The sequence below is a fragment of the Artibeus jamaicensis genome, unplaced genomic scaffold, assembly GCF_021234435.1.
Source record: "Artibeus jamaicensis isolate MK-2021 breed Jamaican fruit bat unplaced genomic scaffold, CSHL_Jam_final scaffold_614, whole genome shotgun sequence".
Lineage (NCBI taxonomy): Eukaryota > Metazoa > Chordata > Mammalia > Chiroptera > Phyllostomidae > Artibeus > Artibeus jamaicensis.
Window position 1 is genome coordinate 922,892 of NW_026522050.1, and position 10,999 is coordinate 933,890.

The 10,999-nt window shown below is 62.3% G+C and overlaps 1 protein-coding gene across 1 annotated transcript; it reads right to left on the minus strand.

Annotated features, from left to right (window-relative positions):
* Positions 1-324: 324 nt before the first annotated feature.
* Positions 325-10,550, minus strand: SIPA1 (signal-induced proliferation-associated 1). The gene is made up of 17 exons (XM_037146490.2): positions 10,480-10,550; positions 8,486-8,605; positions 7,421-8,193; positions 6,676-6,803; positions 6,414-6,590; positions 5,322-5,496; positions 4,505-4,608; positions 4,092-4,249; positions 3,395-4,004; positions 2,745-3,019; positions 1,859-2,077; positions 1,616-1,727; positions 1,413-1,521; positions 1,218-1,319; positions 1,073-1,127; positions 791-869; positions 325-697 (listed from the first exon to the last, which is right to left on the minus strand). Exons 2-17 carry the CDS (start codon positions 8,575-8,577, stop codon positions 632-634), a joined length of 3,234 nt encoding a protein of 1,077 aa, XP_037002385.2. The 5' UTR covers positions 8,578-8,605; positions 10,480-10,550; the 3' UTR covers positions 325-631.
* Positions 10,551-10,999: the final 449 nt, after the last annotated feature.

Sequence of the window (10,999 nt, forward strand, 5' to 3'; positions counted from 1 at the left end):
TCTCCTGTCCTGTAGGTCCACCCTCTGCCCCTGACCGCAGCCCCTCGGGTTTGGTTCTGGGGCAGGGGCCTGGCTGGGCCTCGCTTGGACAGCTCAGCAGAACAGGTGAAGGGCATGGCCACCTGCTTCCCAACAGACCGAATAAGTGTTTGTGGGAGGGAAGCCAAGGGGGACCCAGCATCAGAGAGCCCCTCACTGAGTGCCAGCCCAGCCTCAAGCCAATGTCCCCAGGGCCCATCTTTCTGACCACTCCTGGGATCTTCTTGGTTGGGGCCTCTGGGGGCAAAACCCTGTCGTGTGGTGAACATCAAACACAAACACAAATAGCGGTGGCTTCTTTACTCCCTGAAGTCCCCTTTTCTCCGCAGAATATTTACAAACAGGAATGGGGTAGGGACAACTTTGCCACCAGATAACGGGCTGGGGAATGGGGGCAGTGCTCAGATGCGCCTCTGCGCAGGGGGAGTTCCTGAGGGGGCCAAGGCCCAGTGTGACCCCTGGGCCCTGAAAGACCTGGAGAGCTCGGAGCAGGTCCACAGTTGTGTCTAGGGCTGGACCCAAGGGCTCAGGCCAAGTCAGCAGTGGGTGAGCCCAGCTGCTTAGAGGCCGGGAGCAGGCGGGTGGCTGCACTCTACGATTTGGCCTGCAGCCGCAGGCTCCGAACCTCCTCCTCCAGGGCTGCTCTGTCTGCCTTCTCCTGGGGCGAGAGAGGGAGCAGGAGTCAGAATGGCCAGTCCCTTTCCTGGGGCGGCCCTGTGATTCCCCAACAAACCCTAGCCCACCCTTTCACCTTCTGCAGGTCCTCCTGCAGCTTCCTGAGCATGGACTCCAGGTAAGAGACCTTCTCTGACAGGCTCCCAGGCTCTGGCCTGAGGACATGGGGGTCAGGACTCAGGGGGACGGAGGCAGAGGGCAGCACCGCAGCTGACTCCAAGACCCGCCTGAGTGAGAGGGGCCCAACCAGTCTTCCCAGACCTGTGTGCACGTGAAGGCAGAGCCCTGGGACAGTGCTCAGCTCCAGCAGGGGGCACAGGCGGCGGGGAAGGGGCTAGATCAAGGTGGGGGGCCTTACTCAGCATCAGACTTGGGGGTTCCCTTGGCATCTCCACTATCTGGGATGGGCTGTCCTGTAGGGAAAGAGGGACCATTTGAGCAGGCTGGTCAAGGAAATAAGAGCCCCACTGTGCCCCGCCCCCACGTGCTCTCAGTGGCCTCACCCTCCCGGGACAGGGACTCCAGGATGGTGTTGCAGGTGGACGCGATCTCCGAGATGGACTGCCACTCGTCTTCCAGAGTCTCACTGCCCGCTTCTGACATGACTGGGCACAAGGAGGTGCACTCAGCCAGGAAAGCCCAGGCCAGCCTCCCTCCACCCGCCTCCTATCCTATGCTCCACTTTGCTCCAGACTCACTTTTGCTGATGGAGTTTCGAAGAGACAAGGTTCGTGGCAAGAAGGAGGCCCTCAGCTCCGGGGCCTGATCGTCTGTGTCCTCACCACCACTGGGACTGGCTGGCCCGTCCTGAGGGGCAGAAATGGGTATGGATGCAGTGATGCCCACCAGCCCCACTGGGTCCACCCTGCCTGCAGGGCTCCAGAGCCTTGTTTCTGCTCACCTGGGTGGGCGGTGTTTCCCTGCCAGCACTAGGCGCTGGCGGCTTGGACGTGGCGGCCAGGAGGAGGTCCGGCGTGGTGTTGGGCAGCACTGGGGCCTCGTCTGACAGGGAGCTGCGGAGAGCAGGGACGGCTCAGCACTAGAAGCCGCACCCCACGGGCCTTGCTCCCACGGGCCTTGCTCGAATGGGCCCGTCTGCCCAGCCTCCCTGGGAGGGACGAGAGGCATGGCCCGGAGGGAGCACCTGCAGGGTGACGGTGAGTTCTGGCTGCACAGGAACTCCGTCCTCTCTTCGGCCAAGTCCCCGGGCCCTGGCGGACTGCTGCTGTCCTTCAGGCACATGTGCAGCAGCTGCTTGGTGACGGGCATGAGGGCCTCTCCAGGGGCCTCATCCTGCACTGGCTCTGGGGCCCCCCGCCGGCTGGGCTCCCGCAGAGACAGCCGGTACAGCTCGGAAAAGCTCCTGCGGGAAAGAAGGTGCAGTCTCAGGAGGGAACGCCCCTGCCGGCATCGCACAGCACCAGCCCCATTCCTGGCTGTCACTGAGGCTCACTCCCAGCAGGGCTCTTCAAATTCCCTGACAATGAAACTGTGCTCCTGGCTGCTGGCCACTGTCCCAGACCTGGGTTCGGATCCCGGGGCTGCCCCCGGGTAACCTGGGCAAGCATGCAGAACGTCCGTTTCTCCACCTGCGAGGTGGGGATAATCGCGCTGCGGCTCGCTTTGAGAATGTAAGTAACAACACCTAGCACAGAGACCCACCAACTCCGGCCGGCACCAAGTGCAGCCCCTGCCTTTTCTGTTTTAGATGGGCCTGTTTTTGTTCTAATGCAAGCTAAGGATGGTTTTTACATTTTTTAAATAGTCGAAAGAAATCAAAAGAACATTTCATGACACGTGAAAATCATGCAAAATGCAAATATCAGTGCCTATAAATAAAGTTTTAGTAGAACTAATGGCTTCATTCTCCCCGTGAGGAAAGTACAGTTCAGAGGGATTGAGAGCCTGGGATCCTCTTAAAACACCTTCATCTGGGATCCTTGAGAATGTTAGTGGCAACACAGGAGGCCCTATGTGGTGGCCGGCTGCCTGGTCCTCCCACCTTTCCACATCCATCCCGGTGCCCTGACCTGCGAGGCCGGCCGCTCTCGTCTGGGGGCAGGACGGTGACGCAGACCTTGGGCGTTGTGCGCAGTAGGTGAGCTGCGTCCTCGGGGCCAAGTTTGGGCAGTGTCTGACCGCACACACGCAGCAGGCGCGCCCCAGGCCTCAGCCCCGCAGTCTCCGCGAACGTGAAGCGCTCCACGTGTGTGATAAAGCCCTCAGCGTCCACTTCGAAGCCCAGGCGGCCTTGGCCGTCACGGGGCAGCGCCAGCTCCCGGGTCTCGCAGCCACGGCTCACCAGCTGGGGCAGGGCATGTCGTACGTGTTGTTAACCCCTGATTGGGGGGGAGGGGAGCCCCAGCACCAACCCCAGGCATCTCAGCCCAGGCCGCACAGACTTCCCCCCACCCACCACCAGTTCTGCTCCTCCGGAGAGTGCTGGCAAGCCACCAGGCAGATGATATAGCCCAGTAGTTTGGAGACAGGGGTCACCTGCCCGAGGACCCTTCAGTTTCAGCTTTGCCAAGCTTTGCCAAGGGAGTCAGACGGGCTGAGTCTGACCCCCTTGACTGTCCGTTGCTCAGGAAAGGCAGCGGGAGCAAAAGATTTCAAAGCAAGCTCAGCTCCCTACATGCACAGGGACCAGGCAGCCACCGCCCTTGCTCCTGGGTCTCACCTGCAGGCGAGCCACGACCTCGCCTACGGCTTGCCCAGGGGGCCCGTCGAACCGCAGGGTGATCGCCTCCCCGCGGCCGTGGTACAGGTCTAGCTGTTGCTCCGAGAAGGTCCAGGCCAGCACGTCGCGACAGGCGCAGTTAAAGACTACACGGCCTTCGCGCGGCGCCACCAGTACCAGCGCCTCGGCAGAGATGCCCAGTAGGCAGGGAACCTCGGCACCGTCGGGGCTGCTCACTTGGGCCCCAGCCGCGCCGCGCGCCCCAGGCGCAGCGCGCACTCCCCACACCAACGCGCCAACCGCCTGCAGTTCAGCACCTGCGCCGCGAGGGGACGCTCGCCGCCTGCCGCCCAGGGAGGGCAGGCCAAAGCGTGAAGCGGAGTCCAGCGACGTGGTGGTCACCTCGTTGGTGGCCAGGTCCTGCAAATACTGCTGGCGCGTGCGCGTGGCCATGGCGTGGAACTGGCGTGCGTGGCCTGCTGCCTGCTCGCCATTGAGCGCCTTGGCCAGCAGGAAGGCACGGAAGTCGTCATTGGCTGCGAAAGGGCCTCCTCCAGGGGGCAGAATCGGACCAAAGGCCGGGGTGTCCTGGGTGCGACTCACAGCCACCCTGCGGGGAGGGAGATGATAGTCAGGGGCAAAGAGACGGATCCAGGAAGTCTTGCCAGTGGCAGAACGGAGACCAGGGGGCGCCCACCTGTAGGAAGTGTGCGGAGTGCAGGGTGCCTGCGCCCGCACCACCAGGAACACATGCTGGAAGTGCGAGCGGATGGTGGTCGGGCAGAAGGGCTTGCTGCCTGGTTCCTGGAACACGATGGTCACAATGTTGTTGCCGATGTGGCGCTTCCGCAGGAGCTGTGGGTTGGATGGTGGGGGATGTGAGTGGGACATGTCTGCCTCCAAGTCCCTCCTCACTGGAGCAGGGCAGAGCCTGGGCACCAGTGGCTCCACCACCTGCCCCTGGTTCTTTGAGGAGGGTGACCAGCTGCGAGGGTTGTTGAAGGTCGACAGGGCTCAGGCCAAAGGTCAAATATTGCCATCCCCACAGCCCCCTCCGAGGCTCCCCAGAAGCCCCCGACCACGCCCACCTCCATCCCAGTCCCCTCCCACCTGCTGCTGGTTATTGGGGGTGTAAGGCAGCATCGTGGACACGTGGAACATGATCTCATGGTCCTGGTACGTGGTGTAGAGCGAGTGCGTGCCTGTGGAATCCGCTGTGGCCGGGGAGTTAGGACATGAGGAAGAGAAAAGGTAATCTGGGTGGCTTGAACCTACCACCCCTGAGTGCCATCTGGAGCCTATGTGTCCCCAAGCAGCAGGTGGACAACCTCTTCACGCCACCAGCCAATGCCCAGGCCATGAGGTCTTCAGCCTTGGCTGCTCCCCTCTCCCTCTTGCCAAAGATTCCAGCCTCCAGCCCGGGGTGGGGTTGAGGGTGTTGAAACAGAATGAACACAGGAAGAAGAAATGGCCTGCTAAGAGGGAGGCAGGGCAGAGGGGCCAAAGAGGACGTATGCCGGCCCAGGCACCAGCGTGTGTGGGACTGCCAGAGAGCGGAAGGCAGGCAGCAGGTGCTCAACAAAACCACCTCCCAAGGGCCCCGGGGTCCTCCCCCCTCGGGAGGCTGAGCTGGTGGGATATGCGTGTTTGACATGAGGGTGGTAACCCCAAACTCCCTTGGTCCCAGCTCAGGCAGTAGGGCACCAAGGCCTTGGGGACAGTCTCAGCCCCTCCCCCAGCCCATGGCTCAGCCTTTGCAGCCACTGACCCATGCCCCCGGCCTACCCAAAGAACTCTTCACTGTCGTCCCCAATCTTATGACAATAAGGGACAGAGAAGTGATAAGACAGTTGGTTCTCACCAAGGCATCTTGCCCCTCAGCATGAGTCTGCCCCCATCTTTCAGCCCCCAGCCCCCTGGGCCTCACTTTTGATGTCCAGCTGGGCCCGATAGCTCTCAAAGCCTTTGAGCCGCACCACGTCGCCCAGCAGGGTGAGGAACTGCATGAAGGCTGGTCCTGCCTCCTGGTTGTTGTACATCTCCTCTTCCGAGCCCTGGCCTGCCCGGCAGTACAGGATGCCCACCTTGCGCTGGAAGCTCAGCTGGGGGGCAGGGAGGGCACAGGGAGAAGGCACAGGCCTCAGCCCCTTCCACCCCCCACCTCCGGGCTACAGGGAATGGGTGGGGTGCCGGCCTGGAGGCTGGGCTGCTTTTATGCCTGGCCCGAGCACCACCCTCTCTAAGCCATCTGTGTCCTCATCTATCACGCAGGTTCAGTCTGTCCTGCTCCTTCAGTCTGTTCAGGGCTTAGAGAGGTCACAGGTGGGGTGGGACTGGGAGGGTGTTGGTTCTCATGTGGCCACAGAGGAGGTGATTCACAGGAAGGGCCCTGAACACTGTGCACTTGACCCTGATAAATGTTCACATTGTCATCTCATCTCAAAGCCAGCCTGTCCCCTGCGCCCTCAAGTCCAAGGCACCCCACCCCAGCCTATGGAGGCCTTGAACCCCACCCCATCTCTGCTCATTCTTTGCTCCCGGCTCCTTTCCCTCCGGGGCTCACGGCATAGCTCAAGGCTCTGTGGCCCCTTGCAAACAGGCCCTGTTCCACCCCAGCTCCAGCCTCCTGCCTTCACACTAACCCTGTCTCCATCTATAGTCCTCACTTTCATTTCATCTCCCCTAACCCTTGCAGCCCCGTCTTCCCCCGCAGCTCCTAAACCCCAACGCCCTCCCAAACCCCTTGGATCTTAAAGTGCAGACTGTCATTCAATAGGTCTGGGACCCAGCCACATATCTGTATTTCTAATAGGCTCCCAGACGATGTGGATGCTGCTGGTCTAGATTTTATTTTGAGAGGAAAAGCTCAAGATGACCTCTGATAGCCTCTCTCCAAAAAGCCAGCTTTCATGGGGTCACAGTCCTGTCCAGGATCAGGGTCAGCGTTAGATGTCTGGGAGCTGGGCAGGCTGGGTCAAACCAGGTCTAGCAGTAGGGTTGGGGCACCGTGGCCACTCACCACTTGCTCATCCAGCGTGAGCAGCGTGCGTGGCACCTTCGGTGAGGCTGAGCCCAGGCGTAGGCAGGTCGGGCTCAGCCTGGGCGCCACATACTCCAGAAGCTTCCTTGGGGACAGGCCCCGTGGGGGCCCTGGCGGCAGCACCTCCTCCGAGATGGTGCCACGCAGCGTCCGGAGCTGAGGAGGGAATGTGGGAGCACTCAGAATCCATATAGGTCGTGGGGGACGAAATCCATGGTCTGATCCCATGACCCCGGCCCACCTGTGTGGTCCGCACGATGATTCGGTAGCTGTGCAGAGTGCCCCCTCCGCTGCCCTCCTTCTCTTCCCGCCGAAGGCTCACTGCCACCGGACCCAGCACCTCATCCAGTCCGAAGAAGTTCTGGTGTTCTGGGGGGACCCCAAGCAGCGGGTGACCAGTCCTGCCCACCCGCACTGGACTGTGGCCCATCACTAAGTCCCAGCTTAGGCCCCATCTCATACCTAGTGCAGACCCTAGACTAAACCCCACCCCTCCAAAGCCCTGCCCACATTCTAACAAGCCAAAGGCCTGTTCTAGACTCCAGGCCCTATGCCCTGCCCCCTCTGCGGGGACCTGGCCATGTCACACCCTGTCTCAGACCCAGGGGGCCAATGCCGGCCTGGTCCCATGACTAGAACCTGCCATGAGACCCCGCCCACCATGCCTGCGTTCTCCAGGATGCCTGGGCCCCTCCCTTCTGGGCACTGATGAGAACAAGGTTCGGGGCTGCAGGGGAATCTCTCCCCAGCCCAAAGGAGTATGAAGATGAACCAGATGCAGGCAGAGGGGCGTGCACGGCTGTGTGTGGAGGCTGGGGTGGGCCTTAGGGTGGTGGTTAGATCAGGGCCCAGCAGAGCAGCCTTGGCCTTGGCTGCTAACCCTTCATATAGCCATGGACTTGACTGGGAAAGGACAGCTCATGAGTCCTACTCAGTGCGCTGCAGGTGACAGGGACCTCTGCCCCTCCCGAAGGCAGTGCCCTCACCTTTGTTGTAGAAGTACTTGCGGTAGTAGTTGGCACCCAGGTCTGCGTGCTCCAGGCTGTAGGCTGAGGTTCGGTTCTGTGGCTCCTCCAAGACCGACACAGCTGCATTGGGCAGTGCGGGGGGCAGAGGCGGGGACGCCGGTCTGCCCAGGCCCAGTTCTCCCTCACCCCCAAGCTCACTCACAAAGCCAGGCGCCTCAAGGAGCAGGTCTGAGCTGGCAGTCCGGCCCTCAGCAGAGTCCAGGGACCCGGAGCCGGCTTCCGTGTGGCCCCCTGCACCCCGAGGTCTCGGAGCCCAGTCGAAGAGCAGGCTCTGCACATCATAGTGCGCGAACCAGCGGGGCTCAGGCACCAGCGGGAAGGCGGGCTCTGGCTCCTCCGCGGGCAGCCCCAGCAGTGCCAGGGGGTCAGTGAAGAGGCGAGTGGGGACTGCGGCAGGGCGGCTGGCCTCCTCATGGCTGTGGGCACGGGCTCTAGGGCTGGCGGGTGTGGGGGGCCGGGCCTCGCCTGCATCACTGCCGCTTCGCAGGAGTGGGCCCCGGGTTGGGGTTGGCCTGGGCTCGAAGGTGTGCGGAGTCAGTTGGGGCCGAGCTGGCTGTCGCAGCTTTCGGGCAAAAAGGTCATCAGTGGGCGCAGGGGCCGTGCCCCGCCGAGGGCTCCCAATGCCGCCTGCCCACATGGGCGTGCAGTGGGCCTGGCTTTCCGGGGGCCCGGCCGCATTGGCGGGGCTGGTGGTGGCTGCTTGGTTCCCAGCCGCCAGGCCGGTTCCTGCCCTGGGGGAGGAGGGGGCTGCTCAGAGGGGGCGGGGGAGAAAACAGGAACCCGGGTTTCCAGCTCCGTCCTCCACCACCACTCGGGTTGGCTTCCGGTCCCCTCTGAGACCATCAAAGCCGCTTCCGCTTTCCTGGCCACTTCCTTGTCTGCCTTGGGCTAAGGTTTCCAGCCCCCTTCTTCAGCTTAGTGCTGTGCAGGAAAAGGGGCTAAGCTGAGGGGGCCTTGGGCCTTCGGATCTGGAGCTGGGGCAGCCCTTGGGCTGCTAGTGCCCCCCAGTTCCCACTCACATACCTTCGATTTGGCCTGGGCCCAGACTGAGGGTCCCCACCAAGGCCTGGCCCAGCTGGACAGATGATTTGTCTCGGCTGGGACGGGAAACCCATGTGGCCGCTGGTGTCTGGGTCCTGCCCACTTGACAAAGGGAGGACGTCCTGTCCCCAGAGACCTTCCTCCCTGCCCCTCCCACTTCCTCTGGGGTCCCTGAGGAGGTGAGCACCCAGAGGCCAGGTCTCAATGCCCTGTCCCTCACAGCCTCAAAACCTCAAGGACATAGGGGTTCCCAGGGCACACTGGCAGGACAGCAGAAACGACAAGAGGACTTCCTCTGGCACAGGAAGTGGCCCCAACTCTGGGCCCAGCCCCCTGCCCAGCCCTACATCCTGAGGAAGGTGGTGGGGTCACACCACCTCAGTCATGGGACCCAAGTTGCCCTGGCTTAAGGGCAGGTCCTGGCTCACCCTCTTGCAAACCACTGTGGCCGTGCCCGGAGGGAGGGGAGTGAGTCACAATGACTAGGCCCCTTGGCTGGGGCTGGGAACCGAGGGGACCTCTGCCTGACTTCCCTGATGCTGACAGGGAGGTGTGAGTCCCATGACAGTCAAACTGAGGTGCAGATAAGGGGATGCTTTTGCCAGAGCTGGGATCTGAACCCAGGTCTCTGAGTCCGGGGCCTGAACGGTGCTGCGCCTGCCCACTCCCGTCCCAGTGCATGCAGGTGTGGGGCGGGGGAGGGGGTGCATTCACAGGACGTGAGAGTGCTGAGACATGCAAGGCTTCGCAGACCTGCGAGGTGCGGAAATGCGCTGAGGTCAGGGGCAGGTGCACAGGGTAGTGTGAGAATGTGACGGGGAGCCACCCCTAAGTGAACCCAGGATGGAGCTGGCCACTAGGGGTACAGGCACATGCCAGTGGGTCTTTGTACATCATCCAGCAACATGGTGTGGGGCTGGGCTGCGGGGCGACAGGGGAGGGAGCACAGCAGGCGCTCCATGCACTCCTCAGCTAAAGTCCGGAATCGAGCAATGGTAGGACTCCAAAGCTTGGAGTGCCTCCTCCCTTGTTTCTCCCAGGACAAGCTCTGGTGCTGACCCCGACTGAGCCCCTGTTCTCTTATCTCTACAATGGGGTTAACCATTCCTGTTCCTTCTTAGCACTGCAGGGAGATTGAATGGAGGATGCAGAGAGTAAAGCTGGCGGTGTGTTAAGTGTAGAGAGACAGATGTAGCCCCACCTCCAAGTGCCGAACTCTTGGCCCTGGGCTGTGGCGAGGGCGGGGATGAGGGGCTGCGAGGGAGGGGTCTGTGAAGGCCCTTGCCCCGCGGGAGCAGAGCTCCCTGCACGGATGTGCACAGCTTTTCTCTGGCCCAGTGCCTGGCTCTGGCCCTGCCTTGGGGGGTGTTCTTGGGCTCTGCCCCCTACCCAGCAGCCTCACACAGGGTCCATTGAGGCCGGGACATTCCTCTCAGCCTGTGTCACTGTTGGGGGGGGGGGCGGCGCTGGCCCCGCCCCCACAGATCCGGAAAGCCCAACTGCCCTAGGAGGAGGCGTTGGACGCTTCCCAGCACATCTGGAGGTCATGACCCCATTTCTGCTGCCAGGGGGCGCGACAGATGTTTCCTCCCAGGCCTGGCCCTTGACTGGGGACGGTGTGTAAAGGCCGCCCACGGAGAAGGGGAGCCCCCAAACAGAGGGAGCCCTGTATACAGCCAGCAGAAAGGGCAGTCGCCAGCGCCACCAAGGAATCAGGGGCAGCCCCATACACTCGCTCACACACGGTCCGGTTCAGGCAGTCATTCAGAGGACAGGGTGGGGGCTTGGGGCAAGGGACTAGATGTGCCGACTCCAGACTACAGCTGGAGCCAGGAGGGAGGTTGGGAAGGTACAAGCAGCGAAAGCTGCGAGGAACCCCCCCCACACACACACCCAGCACCCGAGCCCATGCCAGTCCACGTTCTCCCCTGTCCAGCCCAATCGTGGTGCCTCTGCTCCCCCTCGCCCGCCGGTACCTCTGGGGCTCCCGCCCGGCGGCCGCCTCCCGCGCTGGAGTCCCGCTGCTGGCTCTCAAGCTACCGCTCCGGCAGCTCCGCCTGGGGGCGGGGCTATGTCGGGGGCGGGGCCACAGCTGCTGGGGCGAGGCTGGCCTGGGAACTGGCTCCAGCGCCCCTGGCGCTGCTGGAACGGAGTTTGGCCAGGACTAGGCCCACCCTGCAAGTTGTCCGGTTCTCCCAACCTGGGCTAACCTGCGGGAACAAGTGGACCTGCCCTCCAGACCAACTGGGAGGGCTGGAGCAGGGTACCTGGTGTCCAGCTCCCCAGACGTGCGACATGTGCTCAGGCACTATTTCTGCCTTGAGCACTTGCTAAGCGCTGACCATGCCCACACACATTTATTCTGAAAACACCTTAGGCAGGTGTCATTTTCCTTATGGCTGGAAACACTGAGTTCAGAGAAAGGTCTTGGCCAAGGTCAAGGCTGATAGTTGTAGGAGCCAGGCCCTGGAGCTGGAAGTTTTCAATTACAGTGCT